Source organism: Ovis aries, chromosome 3 (genome assembly GCF_016772045.2).
Source record: "Ovis aries strain OAR_USU_Benz2616 breed Rambouillet chromosome 3, ARS-UI_Ramb_v3.0, whole genome shotgun sequence".
Lineage (NCBI taxonomy): Eukaryota > Metazoa > Chordata > Mammalia > Artiodactyla > Bovidae > Ovis > Ovis aries.
Genome location: NC_056056.1, coordinates 2,610,912 through 2,637,032, shown reverse-complemented (window position 1 = coordinate 2,637,032; position 26,121 = coordinate 2,610,912). Strand labels below are relative to the sequence as shown.

Below are 26,121 nucleotides of genomic sequence, written 5' to 3'. Positions count from 1 at the left end.
CTATGGCCACTGTTGAGTTTTCCAAATTTGCTGGCATATTGAGTGCAGCACTTTGACAGCATCATCTTTCAGGATTTGAAACAGCTCCACTGGAATTCCATCACCTCCACTAGCTTTGTTTGCAGTGATGCTTTCTAAGGCCCACTTGACTTCACATTCCAGGATGTCTGGCTCTAGGTGAGTGATCACACCATCATGATTATCTGGGTCATGAAGATCTTTTTAGTACAGTTCTTCTGTGTATTCTTGCCACCTCTTCTTAATATCTTCTGCTTCTGTTAGGTCCAGACCATTTCTGTCCTTTATTGAGCCCATCTTTGCACGAAACGTCCCCTTGGTATCTCTCATATTCTTGAGGAGATCTCCAGTCTTTCCCATTCCGCCGGTTTCTTTTATGGCTTTGCACTGCTCCCTGAGGAAGGCTTCCTTACCCCTCCTTGCTCTTCTCTGGAGCGCTGCCTTCACTGGGACAGACCTCTCCCTTTCTCCTTCGTGGTTCGCTTCTCTTTTCTCGGCTGTTTGTGAGACCTCCCAAGACAACCACTTTGCCTGCTTGCATTCACTTTCACCCGTACACCAGAGAAAGAAAAAAACTTCCGTTGTTTATCTGAAATTCAAATTCCACTGTTGTCCTGACTTTTTTTCTAAATGTGGCACCCCTCGTGGGGGGAGGGGTAGTTAGATGGCGCCATGAAGAAGGTGATGTTTGGGCTGAAACTGGACTGTGAAGACCAGAGGTGAGGGGGTGGACAGGACACTGGAGCTGTTTGAGGGACGGACGGCAAGCTGGGGGTGGGTAGCTGAAGGTCTGTGAGCACAGGGGGCGGGCTGGGGAGGCAGGCAGAGGGCTGACGGGGCCAGACGGCAATCACAAGGCCTGGAGCCTCAGTGGACATGACATCCTAAGGGCAGAGCTGGGGCGTGAGGACGTCAGATGGGAGGGGGGAGGGAGAGCCAAGGGGCCAGGTGGGACGCCCAGTCCAGATCCCAGCCCAGGTTGATGAGATGGCTGGATGAGCACGGTGTGTCAGTTTGGGTCTCGGAAAGCACTGCCAGAGACGGAGTCGGGCAAGAGCAGCACCCACTGGGGTGGGATGCCCGTGGCAGATAAAGGGCGGAGGCTCAGACCGCTGCTGGCAGCTGTGAGGGGAAGCGGACGCGCCCAGATGGACAGGCAAGCACCTCTAGTGTAATAGGACTCGAAGCGGGCTGAGGTGGGCACGGGCCAGGGGGGCCCCCTCCCTCATTAGCCTCCTGCTGGGGAAGGCCTCCTGGAGGCGGGGGGAGTGGGCACACGCTCCTGAGAACCTCCCAGCAAACGGAGGGGATCAGGGAGCCTGTGACGCCGAGTGTGCCCAGTGCCCCCAGCCCAGTGCTGTGAGCACCTGCTGGATGCAGACACAGGCCAGGCAGGGGCCGAGAGGGAGGGAATGAGGTGATGATGGGAGCGCAGGGTGTCCCTGGGGGAGCGGCAGTCACACTGCTGGGAGATGAATCCTACCCCTCCCCAATCCCCGACCCCAGCCCCGTGCTCCTAGGGGCAGGCTGGGTGGCAGCCCTCTGAATCAGAGCCAGCCCCCGCGCATGGCCAGGAGGAGCCAGCAGGCCGCCTAGTCCCCCAGCGCCTGCCCTGGGAGGAAGCGCCTGCGAGTAAACCCAGCCTCCTGGTCCAGCCCCGAGGCCCTGCCTGCCCGGCACTCCAGGAGCACTCCAGGATTCCGGCAGATGATCGCAGGCAGCATGGCTCCCTCCACGCTGGGGAGGTGCATGCAGGGGACCCTCACTTCTGCGCTCTTCCTCCTGAGCTGCTGGGCGCTCCCTGATCCTCGGCAGGTGGGTGGGCCCGCGGGGCCGTGGTGCTGGGGGAGCCCGGGAGCTGAGAATCCAGACTCTCCTAGGGCTCAGGGCTGGGTTCCCTGGGGGGTGAAGGGGTGCCCAATAGCACTTGGGCAGAGGGGGAGGAAGTCTGAACGCGGGGTTCAGGGGACAATTGGGCTCCCTGGAGATGGAGTCGGCCTCAGTGCTGTGCGCCTGATGTTGAGGGCGGATGCCGTCCCCGCCACTCCAGTCTGTCCAGGGCCCCTCTCTTGCCCCTCAGCCTGCTCCCCCCACTTCCCCTCCCTGTGTCCCCTCACTCCTCAGTGCTGTCTCTCTGTCTCACAGCAGTTTCTGCAGGCCCTGGAGCCAGGGGACGTGACCTCTTACTTTGGCCCTGATGCTGCCTTTGAAGGTACGTGTCCTGGCGGGCCCCCTTGCAAGGGAAGTTTCTCAGAGCCCCCGGGGGTGGGGGGAGGCAGGGGCATCTCACCATTGAGTCAGGGGGCCCGACTTTTTGGAGGCTGTCCTGGGAGGAAGTCAGAGGCGCCGCTGTCGCTCTTAATTAACTCTGGCCCTGTCTGCCAAGTTGATAAAGACTGGTCTGGGTGTTCCGGGCGAGCTGGGGCTCTGACCCTGGGAGTCTACTCAGTATCTCGAGGCAACGGTCACTCATCAGCTGGTCTCTCCCAGCCCGGCGCCTCGCCTGGGACGACCGGCTCAGGAAGTCCTGCGGGTTTCTGGCCAGGATGTAAACATTTACGTTTTCTGTGAGAAGCAAGATGGAAACTGGGTCGCACTCCTGCCAGAGCCTTTTCCCGCTGTTCCTGGGCTGCCTCTGTGGGCCTCTCCATGGTGCCAGCCCCCTTTCCGACGAGGACCACTGGGGACTTTGATCCAGAGGCCGGTGGGGGCCAGGGGCAGGGCGAGCAGAGAGTGAGGGGTGTCCCGCTCGTGACTGCTCTGGGGTCGGGGTCAGGTGCGGGGCCGGGCCGGTGGGCCAGCGGGGACCCCCAAGAGGACCCGGAGGGCCGAGCAGGGGTGAGCGCGGAGCCTCCTGTTTCCCGCAGCGCCCCCATTCGACGTGGCCTCCCCGGCCTGCGCCTGCAAGCACAAGGACGAGGGCGGGCTGGCGGGGCCGCCCTGCAGGGCCCTGTGCTGCTCCCTGGCAGCCCTGGGCCGGCTCTTCTCCTTTTGCTTCCAGCCTGAGCTGGGCCTGCTGGCTGCTTCCTTCGCCAGCGAGCTCGCGGTCAGTGCCTCCCTGTGGCTGCTGAGGGGGCCTCCCCACCCCTGCCTCACAGGAGGCCGGGCCCTGCTGCCCCCGGAGGCAGCAGCCAGGCTCACCTACTGCTTGGGCCTCGTGGTGAGGGGGCACCCAGGCTGGCTGGGGGGACACCCTGGGGCGGACGTGTCCCCCAGCCCCCAGATGCGAGAGCAAGACCGCTTGGATCTTAGCCAGACTCTGACCCAGTGAGGGCCTGCTCCTCGGAGGCTCAGAGAAGCCGCTGAGTTCTCTAGGGCCACCCAGCTAGCAGGGGACAGAGCTGAGTGCAGGCCTGGGGCGTGGGGGATGGAAAGAGGGTGGGCTTTGCAGTCAGAGCTGAGTTCGGGCTCAGCTGCGCCCCTTCGTCCAACTGACCCGGGGCCGGCCCCTCCGCTGGCCTGTGCTGTCCCTGAGGCGCGGTGAAGGCGGCCCCGGCCTCTTGGGGGCTGCGGGGACTGGCGTCATGCGTCGCCACCGTGTCACGCAGTGAGCAGAGCCCCCGCCCCCCACTGCTAGGTTGCCTGGTTGGGCGGTCCAGCCCGGGCCGAGACAGGGCACTCGGGGGCCACCCGGTGACAGGCAGCGCTGTCCATTAGCGCAGGCCCAGTGCGGCCCTTGAGACCCCCTCCATCCTTCCCGTGGTCTTCACCAAGCCCTGCAGTCTGGGGCCTGAAGCCTGAGCATGTGACGGGGAACGGGAACCCAGCTGGCGGGCAGGCGGCAGGTGGCAGTCAGTGGGTGCAGCCCCAGAGGGCATGAGTCCCCCTCTGTGCCCCCACAGATGGGCTCTTGGGCCTTGGACTTGGGGAGGAGCCCTGGGAGAGACCCAGGGCCAGTCCGTGCCTGGTGCGGTGACGGCCCAGCGAGGCGCTTCCCTGCACAGGGGGAAGGGCTGGTAGACCAGATGGCTCTCTGTCCTCCAGGAGGGCGACATCCTGGTGGGTGCAGATGGGTTCTACATCCAGCCGTTGAGGAGGCAGCACCGGGCACTGGTGCATCTCTGGGAGGGGGGGGCGCGCAGCCCCACCTGATCCACAGGCCCACCCCCGGGGCCCCCACCGTTCCAGGTGCAGCTCCTGGGAGGGGAGGGGGCTGTGGGCAGGGACGGCTCTGGGGGAGGGCCCGGCTTTCCTGATGCCTGGGGCCGTGCGGAACAGCCGAGCTCCTCGCCGCCTTCACGAGCATGCAGGGTGTGCCAGCCCACGGGGCAGGCCGGGGGCGCATGGCCGCCAGCTGCGCCCTCAGACTGTCTGCTTGGCGGACGCGCAGACCTCCCGCCCCTGAACAGCCGCTCACCATCTACAAAGCACGTTCTCTGACATGGGCCTTGGAGCCTTGGGCCCTAGGTCAGAGGTCACTGAGAGTTCCCATGCTGCAGATGGGAACCCAGAGGCCCAAAGATGAGAAGTGGCCGCTGCAAGCCTGCGCAAGGACTGCGGGCACAGCCACGGTGGGAGTCGGCTCTGCTGCCCGCAGGCCTGCTTGTGCCTTCCCCAGGCTGCGTCTGCTGCAAGCACGGTGGGGTCCTGGGCTTTTCTTACCATCCTGGCATGATGTCGTTCTCCAGTGTACCCACAGTGGGGCTTTGGGGTGACCAGAGGATGTAAAATCCACACAGTAGCTGACTCCTGGGCCTTGCACTGCCCTGCATGCCCAGCCAGCCCGGGGGGGTGGAATGAAGTCTCTCCACCTGAGACAGCCATCCTCCCAAGACCTGGCCAACTCTCTCCTGTGAGCCGGGCGAGACGTCTGCTCTAAAAGTCACGGCGCGAGTGACGTGCGAGAGCTTGGCACCTCCCACTCCCTGCCCGAGGAGGGCAGAGATGTCCTAACTCAGCTGGTGGCTGAGGGCACAAAACCACAGGCCCTGAGAAGCCAGCTCGAGGAGGGCCAGCACGGAACTGCTCGCTCAACACCGAAAACAAGCTTATAGTTAGGAAAGGAGAAGAGGGGACGAGTAGATTAGGAGTTTGGGATTAACATATACACACTGCTACTGCTGCCTCTGCTGCTAAGTCGCTTCAGTCGTGTCCGACTCTGTGCGGCCCCATAGACGGCAGCCCACCAGGCTCCGCCATCCCTGGGATTCTCCAGGCAAGAGCACTGGAGTGGGTTGCCATTTCCTTCTCCAATGCATGAAAGTGAAAAGTGAAAGGGAAGTTGCTCAGTCGTGTCCGACTCTTAGCGACCCCATGGACTGCAGCCCACCAGGAGATACAAGAGACTTAGGTTCCATGCATTGGTCGGGAAGATCTTCTGGAGGAGGAAATGGCAACTTACTCCAGTGTTCTTGCCTGGAAAATCTCATGGACAGAGGAGCCAGGCAGGCTACAGTCTGTGGGGCTGCAAAGAGTCAGACACGACTGAATACATGCAGTAGATAAGCAAGGTCCTGCTTATAGCACAGGGAGCTCTACTCAACTGCTAGTGTTTTTTGTAATAACCTAAGAGGGGAAAGAATCTGGACAAGAACGCATATATATGTGTGTGGGTTTATATATGGGCTTCCCAGGTGGCGCAGTGGTAAAAAATCCTCCTGCCAAGCAGGACACTCCAGTTCGATCGCTGGGTTGGGAAGATCCCCTGGAGAAGGGCATAGCAACCCACTCCTGTGTTCTTGCCTGGAGAATCCCATGGACAGAGGAGCCTGGCGGGCTACAGTCCATGGGGCTGCAGAGTCAGACATGACTTAACAACTGAACAAACACACACACACACACACACACACACACACACACACGCACACACACACATAACTGCGTCACCGTGCTATATACCTGGAACTAACACATTGTAAGTTACTCTACATCGGTTCATTAACTAACTAACTAAATGCTTAGCAAATTAATTACTAGAAAAGAACCAGCAGACGGCCCGCTCCGTCTCCCTGCCAGAGGCAGCTGCCCGCGAGAGCTGAGGCTGGGGCCCGCCAACTCCCCGTCCCCACAGTGGATGGCACGGGGTGGCTTCCCACCGCCGTGTCTCCAAGCCCACGAGCACAGGGGCTGGTGAGGCCTGGCCACGCGGGGCCCTGAGGTCAGCCGGCCCGCTGGCCAGAGCCCCGTTTCACCCGCTTTCCAGGACCCCGGCTCTCAGCCCTGCCCGCTCCCTCACCAGGCCGCCCCCCTGCCCCTCGCCTCCGGAGATGGTCGACTGGACACGTCCTGCACCTGGAGCTGCTGGTGGCTGTGGGTCCCGACGTCCAGCGGACCCACGGGGAGGAGACAGAGCGCTATGTGCTCACCAACCTCAACATGGTGAGAGCGGGCTGGGGCAGTGGGCTCTGTGGGCAGTGCAGACTGGGGGCCGGCTCAGGGGCAGGGGGCGGCGGCGGCGTTCCCTGGAGGCCACCGCTGGCCCATCCTCGGGAGCCTGTGGACACAGCGCCCCGCACCTGGGGCTTGCGCACAGCGTCAGTGGGCTGGCTTATCTGGTGGGTCGAACTCGGTGTAAGCCTGAGGCTGGGGTCGCATTTGAGGCTCAGGGTCCTGGGGTGGGGAGAGATGCTATCTGTTCTTATCTCCCGCTCAACTGGGGAGTTTGAAGAAGAAGAAGCAACCCCCAGCTTCTTGCTCCTGGGTCCCTGTGCTTCGGGACCCTCAAGCCTGGCCTCTCCCCCAACGTCCCTTTGAACTGGGGGCCCCTCAGCTTACACTGGCTGGTAGTGGGGCTCCCCCATGCTGGGCTCTCTCATCGCTCTTCCTGCCGGCACCCCCGTGTGGGAGGGGCTCCCCCTCACCTGACTTCTGAGGTAACAGAGGAGACAGGACGCACAGCTCCCACTGAATATTATCTTGGAGACAAAGACGCAGCATAGAAACAGGCGGCCCCAAAGCTGGTGATCGCTCTCCCGCTAGAGCCGGGCCACGCCAGAGCGCATTTGCTTGTAAATACACAGAAACACACGCGTCCTAGGCAGCCAGGTAAGTTTCCGCAAACCTTAGGAGAGCAATGCCCCCGCTGGCAGCTCAGGGCCCGAGCTGCTCCCCTGGTGAGTGGGCCCTGGAGGGCGGGCAGCGTCAGAAGGTGGGGTGCTTGGCATCACCTCGTTCCCAGCGTCAGCTGTGCCCAGCTATCTTGGACAAAAGGAAGGTCCCGGAGAAGCTGGCTCAAGTCCAGGACAAGCCAGCTTGGGTTTCCAACTCCCAGCCCCAGAGGAGGAAAATATTCCCTCTAAGTCCCTTGAAAGCTCTTGTTTTCAAGCTTTGGGGGCCCCTCTGCCTCAAATATACTGAAATTTGATCATCAAACCACGCTCCCTCTGGCCAGTCAACGCGTTTTATGAGGCCCAGCGATGGTCAGGTAGGAGACTGCAGACTGGCTCCTTCCCAGGTGGTGCCGGTCGTGGTAACGGCCAGCGTCATGACCGGGCACCCACCATGTGCCGGCTGCATTGTTGCTAAGTCTGCCAACAGCTATGGAAGTGTTTCTCTCCTTCTTGCAGAGGAGGGAACTAGGGCCCTGAGGTTAGTTAACAGGATCCTGAGGACACAGGTAGGTAGGGGGAGAGCCTGGCTCAGACTCAGGCCAGCTGAGGCCGGTGGCGGCCACATCCTCTCTGCTGGACGCCACATCTATAGAGCACCAGCTCGTGTGAACAAGCGCCGTGCAAGGCGACCGCAGCCGGCATCTCGGCAGATGCCCGGGAAGAGCGCAGAGCCGGCTGTAAGAGCGCTCAGTTGCTCAGGTCTGCCCACGTCTTTGCGGCCCCATGGACTGTAGCCCACTCGGCTCCTCTGCCCATGGAATTTTCCAGGCAAGCATACTGGAGTGGGTTGCCATTTCCTCCTCCAGGGGATCTTCTCCACCCAGGGATCAAACCTGCGTCTCTTGTGTCTCCTGCATTGGCAAGTGGGTTCTTTACCACTAGCATCACGTGGGAAGCCTGGGAACCTGGAGGGGAGCCTTCTCATTGGGGTGCCCAGGGAGGAGACACAGGACGGGGGAGGAGGTCCTCAGCTGCCTCGTGGAGATGAGCAGAGATGAGAGAGGTGTTGGATGGAGATGAGAAAGGACAGGGTGACTCCAGGCCGAGAGGAGTGAAAGTGAAGTCGCTCAGTCGTTCCGACTCTTTGCAACCCCATGGACTGTAGCCTGCCAGGCTCCTCCGGCCATGGGATTTTCCAGGCAAGAATACTGGAGTGGGTAGCCATTTCCTTCTTCAGGAGATCTTCTTGACCCCAGGAGCGACCTGGGTCTCTTATTGCAGGCAGACTCTTTACCATCTCAGCCACCAGGGAAGCCTGTGTTTGAAAGGAACGTTCTAGATGGATGGCAGTTATTTGCATCCTGTTGTTTCGAGGGTTCTCTGTGTTGGCGGGCCTTCCTGAGCCATGAGCAAAGGGAGGGCCGGAGGACCGACTGTCTCTATGGCTGGCTTCCAGCTGGAGGACTAGCACCTCAGGTTCCCCCCAGGCTGATGGAGCATCCTCTCCAGGCACCCCACCCCCACCCCTGGATCCCCAAAGTCAGCCGCGGCCGCCCTCACGTGTCGCCTCTCCTGCCTTCCACAGGGGTCGGAGCTGCTGAGGGACCCATCCCTGGGGGCTCAGTTCCGAGTTCACCTGGTGAAGATGGTCATCCTGACCCAGCCTGAGGTAGGTGCTGAGCCGGGAGCCCAGTCCCCGGGAAACCTGTTTCTGCGGTCTTTAACCTCTGTCTATAAGATCTGCTGGAGAAGGGATGGGCTACCCACTTCAGTATTCTTGGGCTTCCCTGGTGGCTCAGCTGGTAAAGAATCCGCCTGCAATGCAGGAGACCTGGGTTTGATCCTTGGGTTGGGAAGATTGCCCTGGAGAAGGGAAAGGCCACCGACTCCAGTGTTCTGGCCTGGAGAATTCCATGGACTGTATTGCCCACGGGGCCGCAGAGTTGGACACGGCTGAGCGACCTGCACCTCACTTCTCCAGTGGATGTGCAGCAGGGGTGATGTTTTCCTGCCTGCCGGCCCTGGCCCCGAGCTCCAGCTCTGCCCTGCTGAGCCCCAGGCCCCTCCTCTGTGCCCTGGGACGGTAGTAGCGTTGTCGTGAGGACTGAGGCTGCAGCAGCAGTCAGCACCCTGCTTGGGGCGGAACCCCTAAGTGTGTGCTCTGTTGCGGCCTCCCAGGATGCTCCGAAGATCACAGCCAACATCACCGCGTCACTGCTGAGCGTCTGTGAGTGGAGCAAGACAGTCAACCCCGAGGACGACACGGACCCTGGGCATGCCGACCTGGTCCTGTACATCACCAGGTAGCCGAACCCCCTGTGGGCGTGCCAGCCTGCCCGGGAGCTGCTCCTATTCTCTGCCAACTTGGCCTGCTGGCGGGCAGGCACCTCAGTGCCCCGCCGTGTCTGTTCTCTCTTCCTGAGGTTCGACCTAGAATTGCCTGATGGTAACCGGCAGGTTCGGGGGGTCACCCAGCTGGGGGGCGCCTGCTCCTCCTCCTGGAGCTGCCTTATCACTGAGGATACCGGCTTTGACCTGGGGCTCACCATTGCCCATGAGATTGGGCACAGGTAAGGGGTCCCATGCCCTGGCCCCAAGCTCCAGACAAGGACGTGACCTGGGGAGGGGAGGTCGTGGCTGGTGGGGGTTTCAGGAAGAGCCAGGTGGGAGGAGCCTCTACTCTTGACCCCAGTGGACTCGGGAGGGTGAGGGGCAAGGGCTGGGAATCTGATACTTCTTCATTACTAAATAATTAAAACATTTTTTTCCCCCAAAATATAAGCAAAACAAACTTAGGAGTTAAAAAGTGCTTATTGTAGGAAATTCATGTAAAGGAAAACAAGGCTGTAAAAATCATCCCAAATCCCACCACACGGAGAAAACATCCATCTTTTCTTTACACGCACATACATCATTTTCATCCACAAAATTGGGATCATGCTGTACGTTGGTTAACTGCCTTTAAAAATAATTTTTCCACGTAACCATTTTTTAAATTAATTATCTTCGGCTGCGCTGGTCTTCCTGGCTCCTCTTGGGCTTTCTCTGGTTTCCACGAGCGGGGGCTCCCCTCTAGCAGTGGTGTGCGGCCTTCTAGCTGCGGCGGCTTCTCACTGCGGAGCACAGGCTCCAGAGCTTCGGTAGGTGTGGCGCACGGGCTTAGCTCCTCCGAGGCGCATGGGATCTTCCTGGACCAGTGACTGAACCTATGTCCCCTGCACCGGCAGGCGGATTCCCAGTCACTGGACCACCAGGGAAGCCAAGTTAACTGCCTTTTTATGTAAGAATATATCCCAAGCATTTTTCTCAAATGTTCTTTAACAATATATGTTAATTTTTTTGGTATGCACGTATTTTACTCAATCCATCCCCCAGTGTTAGATGCTTTGGTTATTTTCAGACTTTTCCTTGTATGACTGTTACACGCTCTTTGGGCAACTCTGTGCTCTCTGTCGGAGAAGGCAAGGGCCCCCCACTCCAGTGTTCTTGCCTGGAAACTCCCATGGACGGCGGAGCTTGGTGGGCTGCAGTCCATGGGGTCGGTAAGAGTTGGACGTGACTGAGTGACTTCACTTTCACTTTTCACTTTCATGCGTTGGAAAAGGAAATGGCAGCCCACTCCAGTGTTCTTGCCCGGAGAGTCCCAGGGGCGGGGAGCCTGGCGGGCTGCCGTCTGTGGGGCCGCACAGGGTCGGACACGACTGAAGCGACTTAGCAGCAGCAGCAGCAGCAGCGGGATTCCTCTGTGTTGTTTACCAAGAGTGGAGGGCGGCTCGCTTTTCTGATTTTTAGTCTTTTCATTATGAAAGCAAATACCTGCTTTCTGTGAAAATTCAAATAGTACCGGAGACTCCTAAAGTGAAAAGTGCCTAACTTCCTCACCCACCAGCCCCCTACTCCCACATCCTGCCTGTTGGCCTCCTGCCAGCGTGGAGGAGTTCCCATCCCCCCTTCTAGGACAAGGCTGGGCTCCTACCCACAGCCGCCAGTTTTACCCTAGCTCGCTGCGTCTCTGCCTGACTTCTCCCCCCACCCAGCCATCACAATTCCTCCATCTATCTTTTTTGTAAAAGATATTTATTTATTCATTTATTTAGTTGCATGGGGTCTTAGGTGCCCCCCAGCCCCCACCATGTGCAACCTCAGTTCCCCTGGGAACCAACCCTCCACTGCATTGGAAAATGAATAATTCTCAACCACCGCCAGGGAAGTCCCTCCTCCATCTGTCTTGTTTGGAGAAACAAACAGGAATCGAAAACCGTTGCCTTCCATTGGGAGCAGAAACCCTGGCCAGAGGCCCACCTTTCCACTTCTCCAGAATGCAGTGTTTTTGCTGTGTTCACCCCACCGATCCAGCCCAGGTCAAGAAGGCGAACAGCACCAGGGCCTCTACAGCCCTCCCTGGAGCGCTGTCCTCCCGGATTCCAAACCCCGTGGAGAGTGGCCTGCAAGTTTCTAAAGCCTTTAGATGTGTATTGGCTAAAAGAGGCCAAAGCCACCTGGCCGGCCCAGCGCTCCCTCCCGGGGTGGGGGAACAGAGGCTGGGCACCTGGCGAGCCCACTGGAGTCGAGGGTGGGCGGGTTACCCCGGGTCAATGCCGCCCTCAGAGCCGCTTCCTCCACAGCTTTGGCCTGGAGCACGACGGTGTGCCGGGCAGCAGCTGCGGGCCCAGCGGCCATGTGATGGCCTCGGATGGTGCGGCGCCCGCCCTCACCCTGGGGGGCCCGGCGTGGTCCCCCTGCAGCCGCCGGCAGCTGCTGAGTCTGCTTAGGTAGCCGCGCCCCCGACCCCCCCTCCCTGGGCCCCCATCTCCGCTCTGCGCGCCCTGCTCCTCCCGGCCCCGGCCCAACCCTCCAGTGGCCCTCCGCCCGGTGTCCGCTCCCGTCGCGGCCCCAGTCCACCTCTCCTCGGCTCGCAGCCCGTCTCGGGGGGCACCCCTCCATCTCGGTCTTCCTCGCCCTCACCAACTCCGGTGCCCACCCCTCCATCCCGCCCCCTCCCGGGGTCCCCCACCCGAGGTCCAGCCCCGGGCTGAACCGCGGCCTTGTCGCAGCGCAGGACGGGCGCGCTGCATGTGGGACCCTCCGGCGCAGCGGCCCGGGCCTGCGGGGCGGCCTCCCGAAGCGCAGCCCGGCCTCTACTATGGCGCGGACGAGCAGTGCCGCGTCGCCTTCGGCCCCACGGCGGTCGCCTGCACCTTCCGCGGGGAGCACCTGGTGAGTCCGGCCGTGGGGGACGCGCCCCAACACCCGCCCCTCTGCACCAGGGCCTCCCTCTGCCCCAGGGCCTCCCTCTGCCCGTTCATGCCCCCACCGCCCTTCTTCGCCCTCCTGCCCACTAGCCCAGACCCTCAGATGCCTCTGGAAATTCTCAATTTCTGAACAAGGGCCCTCACGTTTTCATTCTGAGGAAGCCCCACAAATTATGTAGAGCTGCCTATGATAGAGCCCCTGAGCCCATGGACCTTGATCCTGCAACAGATGGTTACCAACAGCTTCCAACTATGTGGGAGCTGGAGGGCTTCCTGGAGGAAGTGACCTCCAAGCCCAACCTTACAGCACGGGTGGGAGCTGGCGGTGGGAGGGGAGCCTGGGGCGGGCAGGCGCGCTAAAGACAGACTTCCTCCCAGGGCTGCACAGGGCTTGCAGCCGCTTTTGCCTCTGTGAGCCCCTTCCTGCTTACAAAATACTGGGAATTACATCTTAGTATTTTCGTTAAATATGTGATATTACAGGTGTTTTTATAAACACAAATGTATTAATGCTATATATTAGGACATTCTATTTGATCTAAAAGACTATCTTTTTTTTCTTCCGATTTTAAAAGAGATGAAGACACTTCTGTGGGCCCTGGCTGCTGCTCCTGTTCCCAATACGGGGTCAGCCAGGCCCCCTCCCCGCCCTCCGCTGCCCGGGGCGCTGGCTGTGCCCCTGTCCTGTGGTCTGGGAGGGGCAGGTGCGGCTGGACACTGACCCCACGGGCCGGGGGACCCTCACCTGGCCATCTGTCCCCCCTCTTAGGACATGTGCCAGGCTCTGTCCTGCCACACAGACCCCCTGGACCCAAGCAGCTGTAGCCGCCTGCTTATTCCTCTCCTGGACGGGACAGAGTGTGGCGTGGGGAAGGTCAGCGGGGCGTGGAGGAGCGTGTGCGTGCGTGTGAGTGCGTGTGCGTGTGCACACACGTGGGTACTCACACGTGCTCGCCCAGACCTGCTCCCTGAAGCCCTCCTCCCGGGGTGGGAGACAGCAGGACCTCAGGAAACTGGGGCAGAGGGCCCTGGCCCTGTCCCGGGTGCGCTGGTCAGGAGAGGTAGGCAGCCCAGTGCTTGCCCCGCCCCCTCTGCAAGTGGCTTTATTCCAGGCTTACGGGACCCTCGTGACTCTGCTGGAGCAGGCGGGGGTCCAGGGCCCCCCTCTTGACCTCCTCACTGGCCCCGAGAGCGCAGTGTACTTTGGGATGCCTGCTCCCGGGCCCGGTGTGGTGGCTTGCGGACAGGGGTGTGTTGTCAGCGGCCTCACAGAGGGGCAGGGCTTCTCGTGACCGCTCGGCCACGGGCCTCTGTGTGCCCTGCCCTGGCCACCTGGCCTGCAGCTGCCCGGCGTGTCCCGTCTGCCTTGTGTGGCCAGAACCTTCCTGCAGTCCTTGCACTGCGGGCAGGTGTTGGCTGTTCTCTGTTTAGCACTGGCTCCTGAGCAGCATGGAGGTTGCAAGCGTGTGTGTGTGTGTATGGGGGTTACCCTGTGGGTGTGGGTGGGTGTGGGGTGCCTGTGGGTGTGGGGGCCCTGGGTGTGGGGTGCCTGTGGGTGTGGGGGGCCCTGGGCGTGGCGGGCCCTGGGTGTGGGGGGCCCTGGGTGTGGGGGGCCCTGGGTGTGGGATGCCCTGGGTGTGGGATGCCCTGGGCGTGGGGGGCCCTGGGCGTGGCGGGCCCTGGGCGTGGGGTGCCCTGGGTGTAGGAGGCCCTGGGTGTGGGAGGCCCTGGGTGTGGGGGGCCCTGGGTGTGGGGTGCCTGTGGGTGTGGGGGCCCTGGGTGGGGGGCCCTGGGCGTGGGGTGCCTGTGGGTGTGGGGGGCCCTGGGCGTGGGGTGCCCTGGGTGTGGGATGCCCTGGGCGTGGGGGGCCCTGGGTGTGGGATGCCCTGGGCGTGGGGTGCCTGTGGGTGTGGGATGCCCTGGGTGTGGGGGGCCCTGGGCGTGGAGGGCCCTGGGCGTGGGATGCCCTGGGCGTGGGATGCCCTGGGTGTGGGAGGCCCTGGGCGTGGCGGGCCCTGGGCGTGGGATGCCCTGGGCGTGGGATGCCCTGGGTGTGGGGGGCCCTGGGCGTGGGGGGCCCTGGGCGTGGGGGGCCCTGGGCGTGGGGGGCCCTGGGCGTGGGATGCCCTGGGTGTGGGGGCCCTGGGTGTGGGGTGTCTGTGGGTGTGGGGGGCCCTGGGCGTGGGGGGCCCTGGGTGTGGGGGGCCCTGGGTGTGGGATGCCCTGGGTATGGGATGCCCTGGGCGTGGGGGGCCCTGGGCGTGGGGTGCCCTGGGTGTAGGAGGCCCTGGGTGTGGGAGGCCCTGGGTGTGGGGGGCCCTGGGTGTGGGGTGCCTGTGGGTGTGGGGGGCCCTGGGCGTGGGGGGCCCTGGGCGTGGGGGGCCCTGGGCGTGGGGGGCCCTGGGCATAGGGTGCCCTGGGTGTGGGATGCCCTGGGCGTGGGGGGCCTGTGGGTGTGGGATGCCCTGGGCGTGGGGGGCCTGTGGGTGTGGGATGCCCTGGGCGTGGGGGGCCCTGGGCGTGGGATGCCCTGGGCGTGGGATGCCCTGGGCGTGGGGGGCCCTGGGTGTGGGGGGGCCTGTGGGTGTAGGATGCCCTGGGCGTGGGGGGCCTGTGGGTGTGGGATGCCTTGGGTGTGGGATGCCCTGGGTGTGGGGGGCCCTGGGTGTGGGGGGCCCTGGGTGTGGGATGCCCTGGGTGTGGGGTGCCTGTGGGTGTGGGATGCCCTGGGCGTGGGGGGCCCTGGGTGTGGGATGCCCTGGGCGTGGGATGCCCTGGGTGTGGGATGCCCTGGGCGTGGGGGGCCCTGGGTGTGGGGGGCCTGTGGGTGTGGGATGCCCTGGGCGTGGGGGGCCCTGGGTGTGGGATGCCCTGGGCGTGGGATGCCCTGGGCGTGGGGGGCCCTGGGCGTGGGGGGCCCTGGGTGTGGGGGGCCCTGGGCGTGGGATGCCCTGGGCGTGGGGGGCCCTGGGCGTGGGGGGCCCTGGGTGTGGGATGCCCTGGGCGTGGGGGGCCCTGGGTGTGGGATGCCCTGGGTGTGGGGTGCCTGTGGGCGTGGGGGGCCCTGGGTGTGGGATGCCCTGGGTGTGGGCGGCCCTGGGCGTGGGGGGCCTGTGGGTGTGGGATGCCCTGGGTGTAGGAGGCCCTGGGTGTGGGATGCCCTGGGCGTGGGGGGCCCTGGGCGTGGGGGGCCCTGGGCGTGGGGGGCCCTGGGCGTGGGGGGCCCTGGGTGCTGAACAGGGTCCCATCCTTCTCTTGCAGTGGTGCTCCAAGGGTCACTGCCGCTCGCTGGCAGAGCTGGCCCCCGTGGGGGTGGTGCACGGGCACTGGTCTGGCTGGGGACCCGCCAGTCCTTGCTCCCGCTCCTGTGGAGGCGGTGTGGTCACCAGGAGGCGGCGGTGTGACAACCCCAGGTACTGCGTGGAGGCGGCCGCTCCGTACTCCCTGGCTCGGGGCCCTGGGTCACCTCTCACCCGTCGTCTGTGGGCATTTCCAGGCCTGCCTTTGGGGGGCGTGCGTGCGTAGGTTCTGACCTCCAGGCCGAGATGTGCAACACACAGGTAGGTCTGCTTCCCTGGGCAGGGGAGGGGCTGCGGTCAGAGGCGGCACTGGCCTGGACGAGCCCAGGGGTCAGGATGGCTGTGATCTGTGGTTCACACGGGGCACTTTTGAGAGCAAAAGTGGTTTTATTGATACCTTCCCCTTATAGCTCGGTCAATAAAGAATCCGCCTGCAATGCAGGAGAGCCCAGTTTGATTCCTGGGTCGGGAAGATCTGCTGGAGAAGGGGTAGGCTACCCACTCCAGTATTCTTGGGCTTCCCTTGTGGCTCAGCTGGTAAAGAATCTGCCTGCAATGCCGAAGACCTGGGTTTGATCCCTGGGTTGGGAAGATCCCCTGGAGGAGGGCATGGCAACCCACTCCAGTATTCTGGCCTGGAGAATTCCATGGACTGTAAAGGGTTGGACACGACTGAGTGACTTTCACTTTCTGGACCACAGCACACAGCCCAGGCCTGTCCGACCCTTGAAAGCAGCCCCCTCCGAAGTGTTCCCCTCCTTACCCGGATGGCACTGCCCTGCACTGAGAACACCCCTCCTTCCCACAGCCAAGCCGTCACTGGGAGAGCGCTGGCGATTGTTTTAGTTATGAGCTCAGGTGACTCTCACACCGATAAAGTCAACCGTGTGAAACTGCGCGGTTCTGTGTTATCCAGTACCTTCACAGCGCCACGCGACCACCACCTTGCTCTAGTTCCAAACAGTTCCAGTCACCCCAGAGCAAACCCCAGCTCATTAAACAGCCACTCCCCTGCAGCCTCCCCCCGGTCCCTGCCAGTCACCAGTCCACTTTCTAGCTCTGGGGGCTTACCTGCGCTGGACACCTCATATAAGGGGAATCACGCTGCGTGTGGCTTCCTGCATCTGGCGTCTTCCACTCGGCGCGTGGCATTTTCATGTGCAGCGTGTATTAGAACTCCACTCCTTCTCGTGGCCGAGTAATACTCCGCCGGATGGAATATTATCTGATAATGCTCCACTGGACCGCTTTTTGCTCATCCCTCCATCCGTTGTCCATCTGTTGATACATTTGGGCTGTTTCCATCTTCGGTTGTTGGGAGTAGCGCTGCTACGGATGTGTGTGTACGTGGGCTTTCTCGAGCACCAGTCTTTCACTCTTCGGGGTGTACACCTAATAGCAGCCAAGTTGCTGGATCCCACGGTAATTCTACATTTGACTCCTTGAGAACCTCCAAGCCATTTTCCACGGCAGCTGAACCATTTGGCCTTCCCACCAGGAGTGTGCGAGGGTTCCGATGTCTCCACATCCCCTCCAGCACTTACTCGTGTTTCCCACGAGGCCATCGTAGACGGTGTGGAGACACTCCCCTGGCCTCGACTTAAGATCTGCACGTGGTGAGACCTTCCCTGCCCGCCTTCCCCAGGCGGACTCAGCAGGCCCACTCCAATTCTTTTCCTCAGACTCCAGTGCAGAGCAGGCCAGGACGCCAGCCTGCCTTGGCGCCCAACTTCTTGTGCAGAGGCCCTTGGCTCGTGACTCCTGTGACTTTTCCAACACTGATACCTGCACAGACATAGTTCAGTTCAGTCGCTCAGTCGTGTCCGACTCTCACGACCCCATGGACTGCAGCACGCCAGGCCTCCCTGTCCATCACCAACTCCCAGAGTTCACTCAGACTCATCTCCATTGAGTCGGTGATGTCATCCAGCCATCTCATCCTCTGTCGTCCCCTTCTCCCGCCTTCAACCTTTCCCAGCATCAGGGTCTTTTCTTCCCAGCATCAGAGTCAGTTCTTCGCATCAGGTGGCCAAAGAATTTGAGTTTCAGCCTCAGCATTAGTCCTTCCAATGAATATTCAGGGCTGATCTCCTTTAGCATGGATGGGTTGGATCTCCTTGCAGTCCAAGGAACTCTCAAGAGTCTTCTCCAACACCACAGTTCAAAAGCATCAATTCTTTGGCGCTCAGCTGTCTTTATAGTCCAGCTCTCACGTCCATACGTGACCACTGGAAAAACCGCAGCTCTGACTAGACGTAGCACAGATGTAGTGGATGCCCGTAAACGGGGCCTCCCTTCTGCCAAGCTCTCTGGCTTTCTTTCCTCTTCGTTGCCGGGGGCAGGCCCTGCCCTGTGTCCTCCTAGATTCTTGTAGAATCCTCCTGTCAGCAGAGGAAGGTTCTCGACACCGCAGTCTCCAGGGCAGGGAACCGAGGTACAGCCAGGAGCCAGGCTCAAACCCGCGTCTTCATCCTCGCTGCAGGGGCTTTTGCTGTCTCCCGGGGGCGAGGGTTCCCTCTCCGAGCCCCCTGCCCCGGCCCCTCCTATGCCCGTCCTCCGCCTCCTCCATCCAGGCCTGTGAGACGACCCAGCTGGAGTTCATGTCCGAGCAGTGTGCGCAGACAGATGGCGAGCCCCTGCACCTCTCCCCGGGGGGCAGCACCTCCTTCTACCGCTGGGGGACTGCGGAGCAGTACAGCAAAGGTGGGCCCAGGTTGGGGGGGCCAGGCTCGAGACCCTGGGTGGGGAGCGTCACTGAGGGAGGCCCAGCGTCATGCTGATGCTGTTGCGAGCAGGCTCAGGCTCTGCATCACACCGAGCATCCCATCTGCCCCGGCTCGGCCCTTGCCAGCAGGTCAGCCCTGACCTGTCCTCTCTGAGTTTCGTCTCCTGTCTGTAAAACGGAGATAGGAGGCGTAGCGTGATGCTGGAAAAGCACTCGGCTCACGAGTCTGCACACTCATCACACGGCGATGCGATTACTGCCTCTGGAGGCGGGGCAGGTGGGAAGTGAAACCCACGCCAACCCCAAACGCAAACAGCGCAGTGAGATGGCGCTTGGGGGTCAGTGAGAGCCCACTTGGATCCAGCTTCGCAGAGTCTCTGTCCCCGGCTCCCTGCACCCTCCCACCGGGCTCCTTGTCCTTCTGCTTGTCCCCAGGGAACGCCCTGTGCAGACATGTGTGCCGGGCTGTTGGTGAGAGCTTCATGGTGCGGCGTGGGGACCGTTTCCTGGACGGCACGCGCTGTGTGCTGGGCGACTCTCAGGAGGATGGGGCCCTGAGCCTGTGCGTGTCAGGCAGCTGCAGGGTAAGCGTGTGTGCGCGGCGGAGTGCCCTTCTACCCTCTGTGGCTCCGAGGGCTCTCCCCAGAGAAGCCAGGGCACGAAGGGGCCTTTAAGGGGGTCAGGTCTGGGGGTGCGGCCCCCACGAAGCCGCAGCAGCAGAGTCTGTGCTGGGTGGTGCTGGGGAACAGGCCGAGCTTGGAGTCAAGAGCCTTGCCGTGACCTGGGGCAAGTTTCCAAGCTCACTTCCTACTCCAGAAATGGCAGAAACCACCTTTGAGGTTGTGTGAACCTCAAAGGCCAGCCCTGTCCGAAGACACCGCCGGGGCCTCACCTGCCACCCTCCTCTGCGCAGACGTTCGGCTGTGATGGCCGGATGGACTCCGGGCAGGTGCGGGACGTGTGCCAGGTGTGCGGCGGGGACAGCAGCACGTGCCGGCCGCAGAACGGCTCCTTCACGGCCGGAAGGGCCAGAGGTAGGGCCTCCCTGGGGCGAAGGGCCTCCCTGGGGCGAAGGGCCCCCAGCCTCCAGGAAAACGCGCAGCCCAGAGCCCGGGTACCTGCTGCCTAGGTGGTGGGGCTGCGTGCTAGTTCGGTCCTGGGCCCTCCCAGCGGGTCTCAGCCTTCCCAGGAGGCTCAGGTCGGTGATGAGGTGGCCCATCACTCACGGTTGCTCTCGGCACCTGTGATGCAGAAAAACACAGACACGGGACGTCTGCCTTGGGCTGTTCTCTCCTCTCCTGCTGGAGGCATCTGAGCACAGGGGATGCTGTGCTTGGAAAATCCTTGACTTTGATCTATTCATACAAGAAGTCAGGTCTCTTGCAAAGTCGGTGGACGAGCTAAGTCCCACCTCCCTCTGGCGCTAACGTTTCCTCCCTCTGACTGTGACCTCAGCGACCTGAGACCACCCCCTCCTCTGCTTCCTCCTAGAGTACGTCACATTCCTGACCGTCACCCCCAACCTCACCAGCATCTCCGTCATCAACCGCAGGCCTCTCTTCACACACCTGGGTGAGCTGGCCAGACGGTGAAGGGGGAGGGCACAGCCCCAAGGTGCCCTCCCTTCCGATGCCACCTGCAAGTGTGAGGGTCCCTCAAATGCCCTCAGTTGCAGGATCCACCGGGTGGATCCCCAGAACGCTGAGAGCTGTTACGCTCACGGTTACGGCTTATTACAAGGGACAGCCAAAGGCAGAGATGCGTCAGGGAGGGCTCTGTGTCCAGCCTCGAGAGCAGCCACACACGCGGCGTACTGCCAACCCTGGGAGCTCTCCTGAGCTCAGTGCCCGGGTGTCATGGGGACTTCCTTATGTCGATGAGGTTGAGGGACTGACTGATCGCTGCCGGGATCATTCCGATCTCAGTCTCCAGCTTGGCTGAGGCTTGGTGACTCAAAGCCCCCACCCTAAATCACATATTTGACCTTTCACCCTAAACAAAGACGGATCAGGTCAGGCACAGGCCGCCGGTCAGACCTGTCTCTGGGTGAGGCCGCCCTCTACACCGTGGGCCTCTCTGTGCAGAGGGTGCGCTTTGGATCTGGGTTGGGGTGCTCACCCTGAGGTCCTTGTGGCCGCACTCGGTGACGGAGCGGGTCCACAGCACTCCCCAGGTTCCGGGAGGAGGCGCAGAGTAGCGGTGTGTGGGGCACCAGGAAGGGCTGCTCCCGGGAGGGCGGGGGGCCCGGGGCGGGCGTGGCAGGTGAAGCCCTGGACGCTGCGTCCTGTTGGCCCAGTTGTCCCCTCTCCCTGAACAGGGCTCTCTGTGAGAGGGGGCGGTTCTGGCTCCCAGGGTGGGGAGCCCTGCGGTGCTGACGGCACCTCGCCCACAGCAGTGAAGGTGCGTGGCCGCTACATCGTGGCCGGAAATGGGAGCATCTCTGCCAGCACCAGCTACCCCTCCCTCCTGGAGGACAACCGCGTGGAGTACAGGGTGACCCTGAGCGAGGATCAGCTGCCCCGCCGGGAGGAGATCCGCATCTGGGGCCCCACCCGGGACGACATGGAGATCCAGGTGACCGCAGGGCCTCCACCGGGGTCGGCCTGTCCATCGGCTCAGAGCCACACCCGCTCCTTCAGCAGCTGCTGGGGGGCTGGGGTTCCACTCAGAGCCCACCGGAGCCCCTGGAGTCCTGAGAGCGGCTCAGAGGGAGAGCCCTGCAGAGGGGCCGGGGGCTTCCCGGGAAGGGGCCTTGCAGCTGAGGCCCAGGAGGGCGAGCTGAGGCTGTGGGCTAGCACTGGGGGGAGAGTCTTGGGGGACCAGGGCCTGCAGTGGAGGGGCGCTCAGGGGAGGGGAGGAAGGGGACCTCTGGTGACGAGGCTGCCGGAGGCCTGGGCAGACCTTGAGGGGCCTTGCTGGCCGTGTGAGGGGCTTGGGCTTCCTCCTGAGGGCCTGGGGAGCTGTTGGGGGTCCCCTGTGCAGGTGCAGTGGGGATTGGGCTGTGTCAGACCCACCAACGGAGGCCGTGGGCCTCTAGACAGAGGGGGAGGCCATGCCGACGCCCGGGGTTAGAGGCCCCCGTGGAGTCTGTCGTCCCAACAGGAGGAGCAGAGTCAGCCCAAGACGGGGGAGCAGGGTGACACAGGGGTCAGGAGCCTGGTAGGGGCTCAGCCCAGCGTTCAGTCCTGGCTCCGCAGAAACTTGGGGCAAACGCTTTACTTCTGCGGGCCTCGGTTTCCCCCGTCTGCGAAACGAAACTAAGCACACCGAGATAAAGTGATTGTGAGGATTCATCTTTTATTTTTTCCAAGATACGGCACAATATGTGCTCGGCAGAGCGTTGGCACCGCCCCGCCCCGTGCACACGGGTTGCAATCCTGGGGTCATGGGCGGGCCCGGGGAGGGGACGTGCTGTGCGCCAGGCAGTGTTGGCCACCCGGGGCAGCTCAGCGTGGATGTGGGTCTTGCTGTCTCTCTGGGGCAGATGGAGCCCAGGCTGTGTCTGCACGGGTCCTTCCCACTGGGACCTGGCCTGCGGGCGGCCCCGTGTATGCTTTGCTGAGAAAGGTGCTTAGAGTGCTGGACAGAAAGCAGTGGAGGCTGAAATAGCCCCAGAGAACCTCTGGGGGTGGTCCGAGTCTTGACGGCCCCTGACTTGGTCTAGCAGCCCGCTCCTGCTCCCACAGCTGGGGAGACAGTGGGGCTCCCCCAGAAGGCCAGGCCAGAGCGAGCCCCCAGGGAGCGGTTAACCCCCTCCCTGGTTCCCCATGTGGCCTACCTAGCTCAGCCCCCTCCCCACCCCCAGGAGCCGCCTTCCAAATGCTGGCTGTCGAGCAGTTCTGTTGGCGTCCTTTGCAGCGCAGATAGAAACACAGATTCCCAGGTCCTGTTCAGGGCCTCTGACCCGGGACCTGCTGGTGACGGTGGGGGGTGGTGTGTGTGCCGAGAACCCGCACGTTAGCAGAGGGCTGTGACGGGTAGGGGCAGGGGCTGGGACCTCTGCCCTCCAGGCTGGCTCCTCCCAGGACCCAGGGACCTTTCTGCAGTACAGACAAGCCCAGCCTCCCTGCTGGGCCCTCTTCCTTAACCCCCTGTGTCCTCAGGGCCAAGCCCAGACTGCCAGGCCCCCTCCAGAGCCCCACATGCAGCCCGTGTCTGCCCTTCCCGGGGCCTCACTTGTGCTGCAGAAGCCAGAGCTGTGGGCTTCTCACCCCTTCCGCGGCCTCCTCCAGCTGTCCACCCTGCTCAGCCTCCTCAGGGCCCTTCTGTGTGCTCCCTGGCCCCCTGTGCACGCCCGTTGCTGAACCTGCCTACAGCCCACCCTCCCCCAGCCACCATGAGCTCCCGGAGCCGGGGACAGTGTCCTGGCCGCTACGTGCGGGGTGGGCTCAGCATCAGTGGCGGCTTGCTGAGTGAAAGAACATAGGGGGAGAAAGGCAGGGCAGAAGGCTTCCTGAAGGAGGCCGCCATGACAGCCCCCGCTCTCCCGGCAGGTTTACAGGCGGTACGGCGAGGAGTACGGCAGCCCCGCCCGCCCCGACATCACCTTCACCTACTTCCAGCCCGAGCAGCGGCGGGCCTGGGCGTGGGCCCCATTGCGGGGGCCCTGCTCCGTGAGCTGCGGGGCAGGTGGGGCCCGGGGTGGGGCTCACCTGAAAGCCCAGCGTGCTGCCCGCCCCGTGGAGATGGCCCAGCCCCTCTGTTCCCTCCAGGGCTGCGCCAGGTGACCTACAGCTGTTGGGACCAGTCCAGGAGCGAGTGGGTGGAGGCTGCCCGCTGTGCGGGGAGCCGGCCCCCAGAGGCGTGGTCAGAGGCCTGCACCCTCGAGCCCTGCCCCCCTCAGTGAGTGCTGGCTGTGGCCCCCCGGGGGTGGGGGTGGCTCAGGGGCCCTTGTAGCACAGCCGGCAGGGTCAGGGCGAGTCCTTGGTTGGCCCTGGCAGTGTCCCCGGGTGGCAGGTGCAGACACCGAGACTCGGGCAGACCCGAGTGGCTGGTCAGACTGGTGTGAGCTGCTGCCCCCGTCTATGGGCAGCTCGCTTCCTCTCTGAGCTCAGGCGCCCACCACACGGAGAGGACTGCCCTGCCTGCGAGGGTTGTGGCGTTGGCTTGGGGAGGGACCACAGCCCGGTGGGAGCATGATGCTAGGGATGAGGCGGTCCATGTCGGGTGCGGGGCGGGGGCAGCCAGCCGCTGCTGCTTTCAAACAGACGTCCTCAGGCTCAGGTGCAGCTCGGGGACACCTGGAGAGCTGGAGGGCTGGGCGGCGGCCCCCACATCCCTGAAGGGACCCTGGGCCCCGCCCCGGCCAGGGAAGTGATCTAATGGGTCACAGATGGATCTGCGCGATGCCCTGCTCCTCTCCTCAGCTGGGCGGCTGGAGACTTCGGCCCCTGCAGCGCCTCGTGTGGGGGTGGCCTGCGGGAGCGGGAGGTGCGCTGCGTGGAGGCTCAGGGCGGCCTGCTGAGGACCGCTGCCCGCTCCCGGTGCCGAGCGCTGGCCCCGCAGCCGGCGGCCGTGGACACCTGCAATTCCCAGCCCTGCCCCCAGAGGTGAGCACGGGGTGGGCAGGGCCCGCCACAGCCAGATCCAGGCAGAACCTCCGGCGGGGCTTGTCCCTGCGTTGAGCCCTTCCCTTTCAGGGTGTCCCCTCTTCCCGAGGCCTCTGGCCGGACCCCTCCACCCTCCCACCCAAGAGGCCCTGGACTGGCCAGTCCCCTCTCTTTGAACTTGTTTTTGAACTCGTGAGGACCGAGCAAACCCACAGATGTCCAGCCACAGACGGCACTTTGTCATTGCTGTCGTCCACCCCGTAGCGTTCCAGCTGACGGAGACTTATCAGGCTGATTTGCGGCTAGCCGTCTGGGGGACTGGAGCCAGTCCCCTCCCTCTCTGGGTCCCAGATTTGTCACCTGGGCAGCGGGGGTGGGGTGGCCTAGGCCACTGGTGGTGGGCGGGTGGCTCTGGGCACCCCCCCTCCCCCGCACACCGTGTGACGGCGGTGGACAGAGCAGTCACTGCCCTCTCCTGCTGAGGGCTGAGCCTGCCCTGGGGTCCTCTCCACACGGCGCTCCAGGCCGCCTCCAGCTCTCAGGGCCGGCGCAGGAGACACGTTTGCTGTCCCTGAGCCGGCGAGCCGCCTGCATCTGGCACATGCCTCCCAGCACCGCTGGGTCTAGGTCGTGCAGAGCCACGCTGTTTTCTGGTTGGGGACCCGCCTTTGCCTCTGGAAGGCCGGAGGGTCAGGGCTGGTCTCTGTACCCTGGGTGCCGAGCAGAGGCCTGCAGCCATTCAGCCAGGCTTCAGGGAAAGGCCCCTGGCCTTACCTCTTTGTGAGGAACCCTTCCTGGGCTCTTGGAGACTGGGGAGCAGGTTCACCGCCTCTGCACCAGGAGCTGGCTTGCACGACCGCCCGAAGGCAGAGGCAGGGCCTGACGGCTGTCATGTCCCGTCCTCAGGGAGACAGACGCGTGCTCGTCGGCCTGCGGAGCAGATCCGGCCGTGCAGAACACAACGTGTATGCCGGGGGCAGATGGCACGGGGCTGTCGGCAACTGCTGGGCCCTGCTCTGCAGACGAGAAGCCACCTGCCCTGGAGCCCTGTGTCGAGGCGGCATGTCCTCCCAGCTGGGACCAGGTGAGCGTCCTGGGAGAAGGGGGAACTCTGGTTACGCTGGCTTCCTGGCCAGAGCTGGAAGGCTGCCCTCATGGAGGGCTGCTGTCCCCGGGAGGCACCTGGGCAGAGGGCAGACTTCGACGCAGAGCTCAGGGTGTTGGGACGCCCCCTCCCCACTGGCGAGCAGCCTGAAGCATCCAGAGCCTGATAGGATGGTGGCACTTTGCTGCCAGGCTCCTGCCGGCGTCCATGGGCTCAAGCTGGGAGGCACTGCTTTCAGACAAGCATGCCGGACAATGCCCCTAACTTCCTTGGGCTGTGGTGGTGGTGGGGGGTGAACTTCAGGGCCAGGTGTGCCTGCTAATCTGGCTCCCAAGTGTAGAGGCCAGGGTGGGGCATGAAGTCACCCCCGGGGCCAGGAAGCCAGCTTCCTGGGAAAGCAGCCATGGGTGGGTGGCCTTTGGGTGCTGGTGACCACTTCTGTTCTCTCCTGAAGGGGTGCGCTGGGTGGGAGTGGAGGGCCAGGTGCCCGGGGGTCTGGAGGTGGGAGGCCCAGACCTACCTGCTCGGTTCCTGGCCCCTGCAGCTGGACGTCCGGTCCCCGGGGCAGGAGGCTGCGTCCCCAACAGGCGGCCCCAGGCTGGAGGCGCTCGCCAAGCACGTGTGGACACCCCTGGCGGGGCCGTGCTCTGCCTCCTGCGGTCAAGGTGAGGCCCTGGTACTCCTGAGGGTTGGCTAACTCGAGAATAGCGTTTGAGGTGGCATACACAAGGACATGACCTTATAAACAAGGAGACTGGGGCCAGCCAAGCACAGCAACCACGTGAACGTGCCCGTTGATTGGCTGGAAGGTAGGAAGTGATCATAAAACCCAGCCGTGCTGGGACCCAAGAGCATATTCTTAAGGTCTAAGGCGGGCCCCAAGCTTAGGTCTGAGCTTTCTGGCAGCCAATCCAGAGAAGTAAAAATTAATGTTAAGATACAGAGTGTTTTAAACTAAAAACCCTGGGAATTCCCTGGTGGGCCAGTGAATAGGACTCACTGCCGTGGCCCGAGTTCAATCCCTGGTCAGGAAACTAAGATCCAGCAAGCTGCGAGGCAAGGCTGGAAATAACTAACTAACTAACTTAAAACCCTAATCACTTGCTCAGCTAAACCCTAGCATGTTTAGAATTGAGGCCAGAGATTTCTTTTGTGGATACTCCTAAAGGAGAGATTCAAGGACA

General features: G+C 62.8%; 1 protein-coding gene across 6 annotated transcripts in view; it reads left to right on the top strand.

Moving 5' to 3' along the window:
- The first annotated feature begins 1,712 nt into the window (after positions 1–1,712).
- ADAMTS13 (ADAM metallopeptidase with thrombospondin type 1 motif 13) overlaps positions 1,713–26,121 on the top strand; it is a 33,800-nt gene continuing 9,391 nt past the window's right edge. For 2 of the 6 annotated variants that reach the window (XM_042248006.2, XM_042248001.2), the window contains exons 1-21: positions 1,713–1,833; positions 2,164–2,230; positions 6,161–6,336; positions 8,593–8,676; positions 9,186–9,310; positions 9,431–9,577; positions 11,633–11,779; positions 12,062–12,224; positions 13,029–13,133; positions 15,521–15,672; positions 15,756–15,819; positions 18,132–18,261; positions 18,719–18,867; positions 19,197–19,317; positions 19,775–19,855; positions 20,676–20,857; positions 22,777–22,912; positions 22,996–23,125; positions 23,650–23,832; positions 24,739–24,916; positions 25,482–25,602. In XM_042248006.2, coding sequence (XP_042103940.1) covers positions 1,726–1,833; positions 2,164–2,230; positions 6,161–6,336; positions 8,593–8,676; positions 9,186–9,310; positions 9,431–9,577; positions 11,633–11,779; positions 12,062–12,224; positions 13,029–13,133; positions 15,521–15,672; positions 15,756–15,819; positions 18,132–18,261; positions 18,719–18,867; positions 19,197–19,317; positions 19,775–19,855; positions 20,676–20,857; positions 22,777–22,912; positions 22,996–23,125; positions 23,650–23,832; positions 24,739–24,916; positions 25,482–25,602 — 2,749 coding nt within the window. In that variant the 5' untranslated portion in view covers positions 1,713–1,725. The remainder of the gene's footprint in view (positions 1,834–2,163; positions 2,231–6,160; positions 6,337–8,592; positions 8,677–9,185; positions 9,311–9,430; positions 9,578–11,632; positions 11,780–12,061; positions 12,225–13,028; positions 13,134–15,520; positions 15,673–15,755; positions 15,820–18,131; positions 18,262–18,718; positions 18,868–19,196; positions 19,318–19,774; positions 19,856–20,675; positions 20,858–22,776; positions 22,913–22,995; positions 23,126–23,649; positions 23,833–24,738; positions 24,917–25,481; positions 25,603–26,121) is intronic. The other 4 variants (XM_042248005.2, XM_042248002.2, XM_042248004.2 and 1 more) reach the window with 4 other exon arrangements.